This window comes from Passer montanus, unplaced genomic scaffold (genome assembly GCF_014805655.1).
Source record: "Passer montanus isolate IOZ18808 unplaced genomic scaffold, ASM1480565v1 scaffold9, whole genome shotgun sequence".
NCBI classification, from domain to species: domain Eukaryota; kingdom Metazoa; phylum Chordata; class Aves; order Passeriformes; family Passeridae; genus Passer; species Passer montanus.
In genome coordinates, this window is record NW_024374367.1 from 13,199,535 (window position 1) to 13,212,918 (window position 13,384).

At 42.7% G+C, this 13,384-nt stretch overlaps 1 protein-coding gene across 16 annotated transcripts in view; it reads right to left on the reverse strand.

Moving 5' to 3' along the window:
* The window catches only part of FOXP1 (forkhead box P1), a 380,068-nt gene that overhangs the window by 62,299 nt on the left and 304,385 nt on the right, over nt 1-13,384 (reverse strand). For all 16 annotated transcript variants that reach the window (XM_039733877.1, XM_039733876.1, XM_039733880.1 and 13 more), the window contains 4 exons: nt 13,118-13,255; nt 11,941-12,030; nt 6,490-6,649; nt 316-520 (listed from right to left, as the gene is read on the reverse strand). In XM_039733877.1, the coding sequence (XP_039589811.1) occupies nt 316-520; nt 6,490-6,649; nt 11,941-12,030; nt 13,118-13,255 (593 nt within the window). The remainder of the gene's footprint in view (nt 1-315; nt 521-6,489; nt 6,650-11,940; nt 12,031-13,117; nt 13,256-13,384) is intronic.

A 13,384-nucleotide genomic window follows, 5' to 3' on the forward strand; every position in this document is an offset into this window, starting at 1 on the left:
CCCAAAGCACAAGAGTACCACCACCTGTGACACAAAACTCAAAAAAAACCCCCAGCTTCTTCACACTTCCCAATACGCTTATCCAATGCACTTCTAATTAGCTAATTGTGCCCACACTGATCCAATTAACAAGCCATAAAGATGTGAACAAAAGGAGCACATTCTGCCCAGTGGAGACTCTATTCAACCACGCCAACACCAGACAGAGCAAGACGTGGAGGACAGAACTGAGGCCAAGGCGCTTGGCCACCGCTCCCGAGCGTTTCGCCATCACTGCTCCCAGCTGCTCAGGGTGGAAAACCTGCAGGCACCTACCTCTCCCGTTTAGGAGTGTGGACTGATAGCTGTCCATTAGTTGAGGCGTGTGGGTTGATGATTAAGGAGGTCTTGGAGGGCGCGGAGGAGGAGACGCAGGTGGTGGACAGGTCCAGGCTGCTGTGGTTGTTGCTGGCTGCCTCCTCCGCTGTGTGCGAGCTTGTCACTTCCTTCCAGAGCTGCTGCAGCTCTGTTGGAATCATGCCTGAAACAAACAAATTGGATAATTAAATCAATTAACAGCTAATTCGGCCGTCTTCAAACAGTAATTAAATCAAAGAGTCAGTAAACAAAGCCTAGTGTTAGTTTTGCCTGTGTGTGTTTTTGCGCATGTATGTATTTTTTTTAATAACTAAATGCTAATACTGCACTGCATGACTCTGCTACGCTGTGGTGTGACATCTGCAATACTCATGGAATGCAAAATCCAGGCTGTGGGGCAGAGGGATCCACACAACACCACACCTACACCAAACATCAAGTTAAATATTGTAATTTTTTGTAATTTTTAGACCAAAGGCCCATTTTCAGAGTCCCTGTTTGGGCAAAAATCACCCCCATGCCCACATTCAATTCCTTTATTTTTCCACAATTTTTTTGCCTTTTTTTTTTTTTTTTAAGGAAAGTGACTACTTTCAAACCTGTTATTAAAAACAAGGAAGGTCTTAGGAAAAAAAATTCTCAGCTTTATTATTATGACAACATGAACCACAACATGACTAATTTTGTGCTTAAGTTTTAAATGATGACAAATAGCTTTGTTATTAAATACAGTTTTTATTAATCACTTTTAGACGTAAATTATGAATTCATATTGTCTTCCTGAAATGCTTTTCAAATTTTAACAGTCAAATTGATTATACTATGATTATTTCATTAACACACCTATCTTTCTCATTAATTTTGGTTTCTCAAACTGCTCACTTAATTGATGGATGTGTCTACCGAAAAACTGTATAACTTTCTATACAAGTAACACTATTATTACTGTCATTTCTTAGATCGATGCTAATGAGCCATTCAAAAGTAAAATGAAAACAGAAAATAAGCTTCAAGAAAAAACAATAATAAAAAATTGTGTTTTTTTAAATGTGCCAAGGTGGACACCAGGGTTAGGGAGACAACATTCAGTAACTAATGCAAGTGAAAACTGCAAACTCCAATGGGCCAAATGGAAGGTGAACCATGTGCTCACGCTGAGATCAGGCTTTTGGATAAAGCTGATGCTTGTGACATGATCCAACAAGTCAAGTTTCTCTCACTGCAGACTATTTCAGTGCTCTTTCAGAAAAGGCCATGGGAAAAAATTAGCAGTAGAGACACGTCACTCAAATATTCAGGGAAAAAATAATAATAATAATAAGCCAGTGTCTGTGTGTTTTTAAAGAGGTTTCTCATCAGTGTGCTTCCAGCTCATCGTATGGGTGACTGTTCATTGTTTCACCATGTTGTAGCTCTGGAGCTATCCTAAGGAAACCTGCCATTTTCTGAGTGTACAGCACCAGCTCTCACAGGCATGTACCTCACCCAACCTAAGGTATTGAAATAAAAAAAATAAGGCAGTATGCATTATATTCATTTGAAACACATAATAAAAAATGCCAAGGTCTAAATTTAATTTATTTTTGTCATTTAGAATACAATGGATAGATAATCATCTCAACGTGATCAGCCAAACATCTTTACTTTGCTAAACTGTTAAAGATTTTAATTATGCTAGCTTTGGAGAGCACTGGTCTAATGAGGCGATAGACTCCAGAGAATCTAAGTGGTTAAGAACTGTGAAATGAGTCTGATAGGATTTTTTTATATTCACCGTGGATCGTTTGCATATCAAAGAGGAGTAAATTATTGCACGACAGACCAATAACCTTCCCCGCCTTTCCCAGAGTAGCATTAACAAAAATACAAAAAATGCTGAAATCCTTAAGTATCTGCAATTAATATATATTAGGGAAGAGGCTTCAATTTATACATTAAGTGATCAGATATTCTTAGGACACATCCGTTTCACTAAAACCAACGTCATTTTCCTTTCATCAGCCCCAAATGCCAATTATATTTTGATGGATTTTGTCCCAAATGAGCATTTAGTTATTAGACATATTCAATTATTACTTGTCCCCTGGAATTAAACCTCTGAGCAAATTAAACAAAGAAAAAGGTCAGTACACAAGCCCGTGTCCTGTTTTGCTGTGTGGGGGCTATTATTTTCAAACACCTTGCAAAGTGACAGTGTGGGATGTATTTTTAGCTAACACGCTTGACAGGACTGTCTGCGCACTAACAATTACCTGTGAGCAGGGCTGACCCTTACACACTGTTTACTCAGTTGAAACAATAGTGAATAGACTTGTCTGTTGATGATAACATATTGATATGAGAACATATGAGCCGACACCTATTTTTATTTTCCAGAATAAGCAAATAGGGAAAGAATAACTAGCGTTTTTTCACTTTTTTTTATTTTTTAAAACTGGATTTCTGCATGGTTTTTAATTAAACACAGGCTATCATCCACTTTCCTCTCCTCCCAGTCACTTCTGGATTTACCAATTCTTTCTCCCAAGGAAAATATTACAGCCACTGAAACAGACACACACATGATATTTATGCCTCTAAAAGTCACAGTGTTTCTTCTAACTTCCCATGCAAGTGTAACTCCCATTAGTACTAATAACAACTATACCACAGATGGAAGGAAAAATAAAACATACCCAGTTGTGTGAGGGAAAATGCTGGAGGATAGTAAGGATTTTAGGCTAGGTGACATTAATTTAAAGAGCTAACTGTGATGTCATACATGTCCGCACACAACCTCTTGCCAAAAATTGATTACATCACCTGATTAATAAAATAAAATTAGAAATAGCCTCCCTTCTCCTGCCCTAAATTTAGTGCCTTAAGAATAATTCTGGAGAGAATTCCTGCCTAGCCTGTCAAAACTGGGCAGCTGAAAGGTATGCTCATCACTCATCCAGCAAAATGGTTAAATAAAATAATAGAACAAATGGCAAAAGCAAGTCAAATAGATCCACGACCACTCGCAATAAATTATGTAATTTACCATTTAACAGTCTCATTTTAACAGCGAGAGCTAAATTTCAGGTCAGATTCCCAGAACTGCGCTGCAATTACCCAGGATTGCTGCAAGTTCCTACGGACCAGGAACGGGATTCAGACCTGGAAGTGCCAAATCTACAGGAGCAATCAGGCACCCAGATGTCTCAGTCCCATCATTTTCACTCACTGGTGATGTGAAGTGTGATTTGCAGTTTCATTTTGAAGATACTGAAGATCTCACTCTCGCAGCTCAGAAGACTGCTGAAATGGGGTTTATTTTAAAATTGCTGCTATGCACAGATGTAAAATCTAGATTATAGAAGTGTCTAAATACTAAGCAGCAAAGATTACACAAATATAACATTAAAGGATGTGCTATTTAGTTTAAAACAATAGGGGAGCACTAAAAACTGAAATGAAACTAAAATACAGATTTAAACAATTTATTAGTTCTGAAAACATAACGAAAATGTCACTTATGAAGTAGCATTCTCTCCTTGGAAACATTTATTACTATTACAGATACTTAAGAATAAAAGCAAAATGTTTTTAACTGAATTCACAGCTACATTTACTAGAGGGATGATTATATTTCTTTTATACACACATTTACAGTATTTGTCTCAGTCTTGAAAACTGTTCTGGAAACAAAAGGGCATGAGAGATGTAATTTTTTTTTTAAATAAGTGTCCATTACCAATTACTTTAAACTATAGCCCCGGCTCTTCATTGCATTTTTCAGGACAACTAGTCCTCTTGATTATGAAAGAAAATGTAGGCACAGGTTTAAAAAATGTATGTTGTGGGGACAGTTGACAGATTACTGCTCACGGAACTCAATTTCCCAACCCCAGGTATCACCGGCTCAAAGACAAACAGAGTTGCTCAACCTCTTTGTGTCCTTGTACCTCCATACCCAGGTGACCATGTTCAAGCAAGCAGAAAGTTGATTTAAACCTCATAATGACATCAGTTTTAAGCCATCGTCTCTCTGATAAAAAGGAATAAAATATCGTGCTGGATTGCCTCGAGTCTCAAGTCCCTCTTTCCTGCCGGCTCCCGCCACCCCCAACGCTCGCAGCTCATTTCCCTGCCAGAACCAGCCCTCTCTGCTGATGTTTGTGTGTCTCTGGCGTGCAAGTCAGCACCCCTCAGGTTTTAAATACGCTCCTGGGCGAGGACTAATAGTTACACTTCCCTGCTAACCATATCAATCAATGCCACGACGGCTGAATTACCTACTGGTGTCTCCGATGTGTTACCGCACAGATTACACTTCATGCATCACCACATTCATTTCTTTCACATTACACATGAGCGTGTCTTGTCACTGCCCAATTGCCCTCCTTTGGACAGCTTAACTGATGGACTATACAATGAACCTTACTGAGCCAACTTAATGGTATAGGAGCTGTGGGAAAAATTAGCAAGGTTGAAGCTTGAGTCCGGTGGGTGTGTGGGAACAGCCCGGGATGCTTCCAACAATAAATCTGAGGCATAATTAATGCACGTTACAACATCGTGCAAGCGTAAATGGCATTTCATCTACATGCCCTTTTTTCCTGGACTCATTTTACACCTTCTCCCCATCACTCTGCATCATTGGTGACTGAACAGGTACTGCCCCAAGCCTGATCCTGCAGCTCCCAGCTGGGCACCACCTTCCCATGGATCAGCTTCCAACTCCTGCCCAGTGCTGCTCTGCACCAGACATCAGGTTTGGGATGCTGGGAAGCTGAACTGAGACTTAGGGAGTCAGCTGTCAGGCCCCCAAAAATCTGGCCTCTCAACACAGGAGTTAAGTGTTCAAATACCTTACTGGATCTGGGAAAAATAAGCCTAAATAAAGCATGTCAGCCGCACAGCAAAGCAGACTCCACTCCCCAGTTTGGCCTCTGTTTATCCATATAAGTTAATATTCACCAGCCACCTCACTCTCCTTTTTTACAGCTATGTACACAGAAAAAAAGGAGGGTGAAGAACAGAAGCAATTTCATCTTTTCCCCTCCATTTAAGTGAACAGGGCTGAATGTAAATTCATTGTATGATTTAGAAACTAAGAATAACCCTAAGGCTGCTTTCAAGATCCCAAATCATTCAACCTGGGCTGACTCAAGCTATAAAGGTGAATGTTCAAATTTATTATGGGGCAAGGCAAGGAGAAGGCAGGATTATTCAGAAATACCAGCATCACGGTTGATGCCACGGCATGCCTGAGCCATGCCAACTCCAAAAAGTCTGCTTTAACCACAGCAGCCAGAGCTCAGCAAAGTCTGTTGAACTGTCCCACGGCTTACAGACAAACCCAGTTTAAAAAGTAAAATAATAAATTTAAGCCAAAAAATAAAAGAGAGACTAAAAACACTAGGTTATAATCACTGTCAAAAGTATTGTGCATTTAAGTAGTGCTTTCAGTGTATCAATGTCTTAAAAAAATAAAATAAATTGGGATTTCAGCAAAGCAGTAACTTCTTGCAGAGAGCAGGACTGAATAAAGGCGTAGGAGGATCTAATTGTCAATAACACCATTAGAATTAAATGGAGTTAATCCCAATTTGCCTCAGTGTGGAGGAAGGAACAGAAGCACCGAGGCAGTGACACGAAGGCTGTGGAGAGCAGCCGTGTCCCCTCTCCCTGGCAGCCACAGCCAAGGGCACTCAGAGCTCCCCAGCCTGCGGGTCAGAGCTGCTCTGTGCCAGCTCATGGCCAGGCTGGGACCAGGAAGGTCCAATCAACACATCTGGGAAAGGAAAAGCTGCTCTCACACACCCTTAGCCACAAAGCCAGCACCAGGAATCAATAAAGACTCCTCCTGTGAAGGATTCCGAGCCCAGATGAGCACGACCAGCAGCTCTGAGTCTGCCAGACTGGCTACAGCTGTGCAAACTGCACGTGAACTCCAAGCCCTCTGCACCCTGCCAGTCAGAGCAGCCCAGGATTGCAGCACCACCCTTCTCAAAAATACCTTCACAAGCCCACCCTGCCCGTCAGAATCTTTCTGTGCTTATTATTCTCTGAGCCTGGGAGCTCTTTCTCTGTCTCCCCCCACGTGACAATTCTGTGTGAGTGTGCACCCTTGCCCTGGCTCTGCCAGCCAAACCCCTGACCTACCTTGTGCAAGGGGTTGCAAAGGCAGAGTAGGCTGCCCGGGCTGGATGGTCAGCAGCCCCTGACGCTGCAGAGACAGGAGGTGCTGCTGCTGCAACTGCTGCATCTGTAAGAGCTGCTGCTGAAAGGCCAACTGCTGCGTGGCCACTTGCTGCTGCTGGGGCTGGGAAAAAAAAAAAAAACAACAAAAAATTAGAATGCACACTTGTTAATACAAGAGAAAAGCAGAGGAGTCACAGGGCTTCTTGTCTCAACTTGCTTCAATATCTGATGGCAGTAACAGCATCAAGGCCAAGCCAGCAAGCCCACCACCCCTGGCAATGACCCCAAGGTATGGTTAGATGCTGGAGCTAACACAGGGCTGCAGATTCCCATCTGCAGTGGTTAACTTTCACCCAACCTAAATCCCTGCTGCCATCCCAACTACAAATGTACACAGCATTTCTTGGTCCATGTGTTCATGTTTTACCCCAGACATGGCTGTGTTCCAGTGGTGGGTAAAGCAAATGCTGATGAAAATCCTGGGTAATTCTTTGAGGCAAAGAACATGAGAATAACACCCCATGATCACATCACACTTAGATGTAACAAGAAACCCTGCACTGTGCTCTGTTTGCTCATTCAAGGGTTGTCTCAACTATTAAGGCAATTCGACTGGTTTAATTTATGGTATTTTATACTCACTCTCTTCTTCATCCATCAAGCCTCACAATACTTTCTGTTACACTGGAATTATTCTGTGCTGTATTTAAGGCTGCTACTTCTGCACTTTGAAAATTTTAATTATTCTCACTAGAAAGAAGATGGAGTTGCTTTACTCCACAGGGATGTGAACCTTGAACCTTCGAGGTGTAAAAGAACATGTTGCTTTTCTCACTACTATACCCGGAGAAGCTTTTAACTACTCTGTTTATCACTTCTGACATAAATAAATGAGAAAAAATCAGACCTTTGAAGAAGAAAAACTTCATCTAATATTGTTAATTAGCCATGACAAACGATGAAATAACATTGTAAATCTTTCATAGAAACAGCCACTAGATTTTAATTACACACATTCATAATTTAGCAAACAACATCTTACTTGAATGTGAGTGTTTAATATGTACAGTACTCGAGGCTTCAGAGTCCTTAATTTTGTTCAGTTAAGGAAGCCTCTAGGTTTTGCTTCCATGCTCATCTTGTATTTTATTTGCTTTGTTCTTTAAAATCCATGAAAGGCTTTGCATTTTGATAAATATCTTTTTATTTATTGTACAATGACAGGAGGAAAACTTTTGTTGTGTAAAACATCAATACATCATGCCAGTGTTTAGCAGTTCCTTGTGCTAGCCAAAAAAAATTAATGTAGATTTCCTTAGTAATTATCTGAGTGATAGAAAGATAATACAGTGCAGTAGTACAATAAATAGAAGGAAATTATCTAATATCCCTAATCTGCTAGGAATCATATCAAGGTGGAGGTCTTATACACATTATGGCTAACAATTATGGAAAGAAAATTAACTCTTAGCAAACTGCACACTTTCACAAACAAACCCCAGCCAGATCCCGAGCTCTCTGTCACCTTTCCTTGACTCCAAGCCAGAGGATCACTGGCCCCATTCCCTACTGGTGTTACACAGGGAAGAACTCCCACCAGAGCTGCTGGAGCACGACTGACAGACACCAACTGTGGGTTTGACCCCCACAGTTCCCATACCACCCTGCCCCATCAATCCTAACACTGCAACTGACTTAATACCCACAACTCTCACAGTCAGCCATTCCATTCATCTTATTTATAAACACAATTTATCTTACTTCCAAAGAAAACCTTGGACTTCAGGAACACATCTAAACAAATAGGTGTTTGGATATTCTGAAACTCGGAGAGTTTACATTTCTTTGCAACAGCTTGCTCTGACACATCCATTTGTTGCAACTATTTGCAACAGCACCATATGCATGCAGGCCCCAGCAACAGTTGTATTGAGCTAAAGTAACGTTTGCCTCCATAAATATTAATTTTAAAATATATACACTTAATGTATTTATATTAATTTATTTATATTATTAGTACTAGTAGTAAGCTGTGTTTTACCTATTTGCCATAAGAGTGCAAAGTTAGCACACGGGGTTTTTTTTTTTAAAAAACCCTTTATCCCAAATGAATGATGCCCTTTTGGTTGTCTTCTCAGCTATCCTAAGAAAAGCTCTTGAACACACTCTACTTTGAAAAGCCAGGATATAAAAGTATACAAGGCCCATTGTCCAAGAAAGAATTTAAAAGCAAGACACGTTGCCAAACTGCGCTCCCCACCCAGTTACCAAACACAGGATACACGGCAGTTTGTTTACTTCTCACAATTGAATGCATACAAAAAAGGTCTCGGTGCAGTCCTGTTGTCAGGTCAGTAGTCAGTGTTAAAATGCTGAAATATCCTGATAAAACTTGCATTTTTGATCCCCTCCCTAAAGCTTCTGTCAAAGGTCTGTTTTCCTTTCTTAGGTTACTCCCTACTGCCTAACATAAACTGTCACAGTGCCGGAGGACAAACGGCCCTGCTCGGGAAACAGCGCGCTCCGTCCAGCGCCGCGGCTGCGCCAGACCTCAGCACCCCCTGGCTCTGGGGAGTCCCCAATTTCCCAGGGAAGAGCAGCAACAGGGCTGAGATCCCCCCCAGCACCTCTGCCCCTTGCTGTCAGGCACTGCTCACCCTCTGCTACCCCATGCAGCCCTCGAGTAAAACCCCCAGGAACCTCGCCGGGGTCTGTCTCTTGCTCTGCTTGGGGTCGGGTCCCGTTCACCAGCGGGGCTGGGGAGGTTTGTTGTGCTTTCCTTTTTTCATGACAGCACAATGGGACGAGGCACTCACAAAATGACTTGGGGGATGCCGTACATGAATACGCTTGTTCCATCTGTCAAGGTACAAGCTCAGCCCTCGTTAGCACGGCAGCCGCCGGCCCCCACCACGGCACTGCCCGTCAGTTTTCAGTGCCAGAGGGAGGGGGAAGAAATAAAATAATATAAGGCCACCTTTTCCATGCTAATTTAGCAAGAATAACCTCCTTAAGCTGGGCTGAACAAACCTGTGGGGTGAAATGTATTGTTGAAATGGATCTCCACTAAAACCATCAGCAAAAATACTCCCCCCACCAAAACCCCTCGAATAAGCTGGAGAGAGTTAGGTCCTTGTTCTCTTTCCAGCTATCGTGTTAAAATGCTCTTCTTGAAACAGGAAGGAGTCCTTTCTTATTGTTGCTTTCGCTAGTGTAATATCAGAAGTGTGACCACAGTAAATCAGTGTGTTAGATATTGAAATGCCATCACATTGTCTAACTTCCCTTCTTGTCTTTTTTAACACAAAGTATTTTTTTTCTTTAAGCTCCAAGCCCTCATCTTTGTGTCTGAGATGCTCTCCTGTCTGACAACAGCAATTTAGAAGAGTTAACTTTTATCGTTCATTCTGCTGTGTAACTTTCCCCTTCAAATTTCTTTATCTGCCCTCTGAGCTCATCTGAACTTTCATGTTCTCCCAGCATGTAGGCTTGCATTCAAAACTATGTCTAATAGACCAAATAAGAGGTTAATAAGAAGTGGCAACAGAAAGAAAAAATACAATCCCTGGTAACTGATAAGAATGACAGTGGCAGCCCTTTATTGTTTGTCTTCAAATATAGAGTTAAAGATCTTTAAAAAACTAAATTTTGACGCCTTTGAAAAGAAAGAAGCACAAAATAACAACAGGGGGTTATTGCCTGCCAGCCACAGGGGAGAAGCTCCATAATTCTTATTCTCCCTTTTGAAGGCTGTTAGAAATCTGATTCAAAAAAGCAACAGCAGAAGGAGAAAGCCTCTTGAGGCTATCGCCATTTCCTGTGATCATGCATAATGCGTTTCAAAAGTGGGTTTTTACCAATTCTGTTGATCAATTGCACCTCCTTCATATTCCCTCTTTTTTCTGCTGTGTTTACATCTGATGTGACTCAATGACAAGCGCTGTCTGAGACTGTGAAACAGACCTGTCATGTTGATTTATGGGCGCATCAAACCACGACTTGTCCAAACTGAAGCTCGCAGTTCATTAATTAGAGAGTTGTGACTTTGAAGTCAGCTTTCAGACTGTGGTTTTTAACATTTGGCTTAATTTATATGCTCTTGAATGTGGATCTCTAAGGAAAAAACTGAAATTCCCTTCTTGTCTTTGAACTTCTTTTGACCGCACAATAATCATTTCTTTGTCCAGAGTGATGCCTGCATCCCAGAGTCATTAACGCGCATTGAACTGCCACTGATGAGTAAGCCCTACTGAATTAGAAAAACAGCCAGCAAAACAAAGCTGAGAGCATTCTGCACAGTGATATCTCACAATTACATGCCTTCCCTCCCTGTGCCATTTCCATTTTAATTACTGTTAGTCCTTTAGATTTACATTTTAGACACTTTTTAATCTGTTCCCTTTTTATTATAGTGGCGCCCGTAAGCGCGCTATGGTTAAGGTTGTGTCAGCGTTTCCATTATAAACCCCCCTGTTTTCAGGGGTTTATAACTCAGCTGGAAAAATTCACTCTGGGTTGAAACTTGGCACAGGTGGCACGATTTGCCAAAATTTCAAGGGGAATGGGGAGAAGAAATTAGTGCATGCTTTGAGCAACACCCCGTGTCAGGTGACACAAGCACAGCCACTGCCACCGGACATCACCCAGTGTCTCACGCCAAGAGGCAGCTTTCTAGGATCTACCTAAGCCAGCACTGATGTCAGATTAAACAGGAAAGTCTCAAACTCCTCCAGACTTATCAGGTGGGCTCAGCACCCTAAAGTAAATGTAATTGCAGGAAAATTACATCTAAGCACACCAAAAACAATTAAGTTTTGGATGTGACAGGTATTTTTAAAGGGAAGTGTATCTAAAGGACAGGCAGAAGCTACCCTAGTCTGTCCCCTCCAGTTATGGACCATGGTAGCATCAGAGCAAGGTCTCCTGCCACCTCTTCTCCGTGTCACCACTGATGCTGATCCAGTGTGGTCCCTCCTGCTCAGCCCATGCTGTGAGGAATGTGCAACCAGAACCTCCCTGGCTGGAAAGTGCAAGCCCAAACTCAACAGCTCTCGGCATTCTGCCGTGTTTAGAGAGGACAGCAGCGATCTGGGCCTGCTGCCTTGCCCCCTCCCCTCTCCACCATAACTAACTCCCCAAAGCACTCTCCCAAGATACAAGTCTAGATGCCTGCTCCAGGACTCATACCAAACAGCAAGGCCTGGTCCTCTGCTATAAAATATGTGGCAGTGAGCAAATGGAAAGCACAGGAAAACACAGGCGAAAACAGGACAATAACTCTAAATCTGAAAGCTGAGGCCCGATAGAGTCAGTTCAGTTGTGCAATCATTTATAAGATGAATGACAGTTTAATAGCCACTAGACAGTCCCCAGGGATCTGTGGTTTGAAAGTAAAATGGGTATTGTCTGTACCTCTTTAGGCTGTTTTCCAGCATGTTGTTGCTGTAAAAGTTGAAGCTGCAACTGTTCCTGTTGTTTCTTATAAAACTCTTGAAGCTGCTGCTACAAAGAAAAGGAAAGATGGTAAGTAACAAAGTGGAGAGCCAACTCAGTGTCCCTTTTGGTGTAACACACAAACTGTGATTTGAAAAATAGCATCCTTTTATCTGTAATGGTCTGACCTTTAGTTTGAAACTCAACAATAAATTCAGTGCACACTGACTATTCTTGGCATTATCGTTTGAAAAGTAATCTCCAAAATGAACTGATGAAAAACATACCATTTTCTACACAAACTAATTAAAATAAGGCAAGGAATGACCTTTGATTGTAACAACAAAGCCAAAATGCCCTTGCTGAGAGAGCCTGGCGGATCTCTGTTGTGAAACACACATGCTTTCTAAATGATAGGGTTTGACTGTATTAAGTGTTGTTCAATACATGCATAGACATCCTGGGAAACACTCTCCTCCTCCCGTTGCCCAGATGTGCTCTGCGCAGGCAGCGCTGCGGCCCCGGGCAGGACGGAGCCTGGGAGCCAGGAGGAGCAGGCAGGGCCGGGCTGGGGGGATGCTGACACCCACCCGGGCTCCCTGAGAGCCCACTGTGCCAAACCCTCTGCTAACAGAGCCTCAGGGCTTGCTGGTGGCCAGCTTCCAGCTGAGGAAGGACCACGGGCTGCGAGAAGCACTGACACACAGCCCAGCATATGCTGGCTGAAATCAAACAGGCTTGCAAACCTCTCCACTTCTGGTTCCACTGGCCTTTACGGTTCCAGATGGAAATAACGAGGTCTAAATTGGGAAGTACGGCCCTTCTACCTTGTTTATTCCAATTAGTCAGGGCACACCAAGCCTTCTGAAGGATGCAGGCAAAAGCAATGGGGACATCTGCCTAAGTCCTGACACTTAAATATGCATCTGTATTATTTAGCTGATCTTGGAAACACTCCTAGCACTGCTCTCTGGATTTGTTTCCAGTAGCTATTTCTAGAATTAAAAACCAAAGAGCAGTCAGTTCAGCTCACAGCATGGCTGCCCCAAGGTTCAGACCTGAGATGTGGGCAGCTTTTCTCCCCAAGGGTGCTCCAGGAGGTGAAGCCTCCAGCATCCATAGGGGCCACCTGAGCAGCTGTTAAGGAAACAATTACCTGTTGAAGCATGAGTGCCTGCTGCTGTTGGAGCAGGACTTGGAGTTGCTGGGGAGTTAGCACTTGTTGCTGGAGGATCTGCTGCATTTGCTGGGGAGTGATCACTTGAGGTGTCATCATAGCCACCGACACTGGAACCTGAAGGCCAAGAGGAGACAAAGAGGGTCAGAGCACATTCCCATGCCAGGGGAGCCCATTTCTGGCAAAAAGGGGGCTGAAGGTGAGAATCCTCACAGCCCACCCTGGCCGGCACACAGGTACTGACCA